At 61.7% G+C, this 1137-nt stretch overlaps 1 protein-coding gene across 2 annotated transcripts in view; it reads right to left on the reverse strand.

The window, feature by feature from the left end:
• VPS53 (VPS53 subunit of GARP complex) overlaps positions 1-659 on the reverse strand; it is a 125738-nt gene extending 125079 nt beyond the window's left edge. Inside the window, exon 1 of one of the 2 annotated variants that reach the window (XM_007454234.1) lies at positions 511-659. In XM_007454234.1, the coding sequence (XP_007454296.1) occupies positions 511-597 (87 nt within the window). In that variant the 5' untranslated portion in view covers positions 598-659. The remainder of the gene's footprint in view (positions 1-510) is intronic. The other variant, XM_007454235.1, reaches the window with a different exon arrangement.
• Between the last annotated feature and the right edge of the window lie 478 nt (positions 660-1137).

The following is a 1137-nucleotide window of genomic DNA, read 5'->3' on the forward strand; positions in this document are numbered from 1 at the left end:
AGCAGGAATTCTCAACTAAGTATGGTAAAGGGTTTTTTGTTTTTTGCTTTTAACCTTTCCCCTCTGCTTTGCGATATGCTTCAAAAGTAGAGGTTACCTCCTCCCCTCAATTCCGAGTCACTCACAAGGGGCTAGATGGAGAATCCGGAACACTGCGACACCGGCCTGATAAATGAATGAACAGCCCCGCAACCCCCAAAACCTGAGGTTGCTACCTATGAGGTCTCTTTTTCTAGGTGCATCCTTTCAGGAGACACAGCTCCTTTGCCCAAACCCACCAGGATGCCCCACCCTCCAAAGACAATCAAGGCCTAGAAAAGATTCTCTCCCTCCTCTAGATTCAGAAACCCCTTCCCACCACCACCTCCCACCAAAACCTTTCCTTGCCCTTCTGCGCCTAGCTCCCACGTCTCCCACGAAGACCGCTTCCTCGGCATCCCACCCCAGGTCCCACCGCCAGAGCTGCCCCAGCCTCCGCACTCTCCTACCTTCGAGGGGCGGAACGCTCACCTGCTCGATGGCGAGCTGCACGTCGGGCGTGAGCTGCAGCACGGCTTCCAGCTCCTCCACGAACTCCAGGTCCTCCTCCTCCATCATCCTGCCGCCCAGCTCCCTCCCGGCGCCCACCCCTACCCCGAGCCGCACGTCCTGCAGCCACCCACGCCCCAGAACAGCGACCCTCCAGCAGCAGCGTTCCAGCCAGCCTGGGCTCTGTCACCCAGTCGGGCACTTCCGGGAAACCAGGCACTTCCGGGATCCGGGGCATTCTGGGATAGCGGAGCACTGACCTCTGGTCCCATGGTGGAGGCGTTCCTGTCACCTCCCGGAGTCTCCTTGGGCAGCCCTGTAGTCCGGCGGCCGCCACCTGCCCTCACCCCTCCTTAAGATGGTGGGGACCCGCTTCACCTCGCCGAAGGCACCCTCCCCACTTGGGCCCTGGCGCTGGGGAGGACCCGGCCGCTCCGGCAGGACCCCCCAGTGAGGGTGCTCCCCAGCAGCGTCGCGATCGAATGACAGCAACTCTCACGGGCCGCGAGGCCGGCGATCCTTCTGCTCCCAGGGGCCCCTTGCTCAGTGGCAGTAGGTGTCCCCCCAGCCATCGGGGGAGAAATGACCCCAGCTGGTAAGTGGCGTTGT

This window comes from Lipotes vexillifer, unplaced genomic scaffold (genome assembly GCF_000442215.2).
Source record: "Lipotes vexillifer unplaced genomic scaffold, Lipotes_vexillifer_v1.1 scaffold680, whole genome shotgun sequence".
Lineage (NCBI taxonomy): Eukaryota > Metazoa > Chordata > Mammalia > Artiodactyla > Lipotidae > Lipotes > Lipotes vexillifer.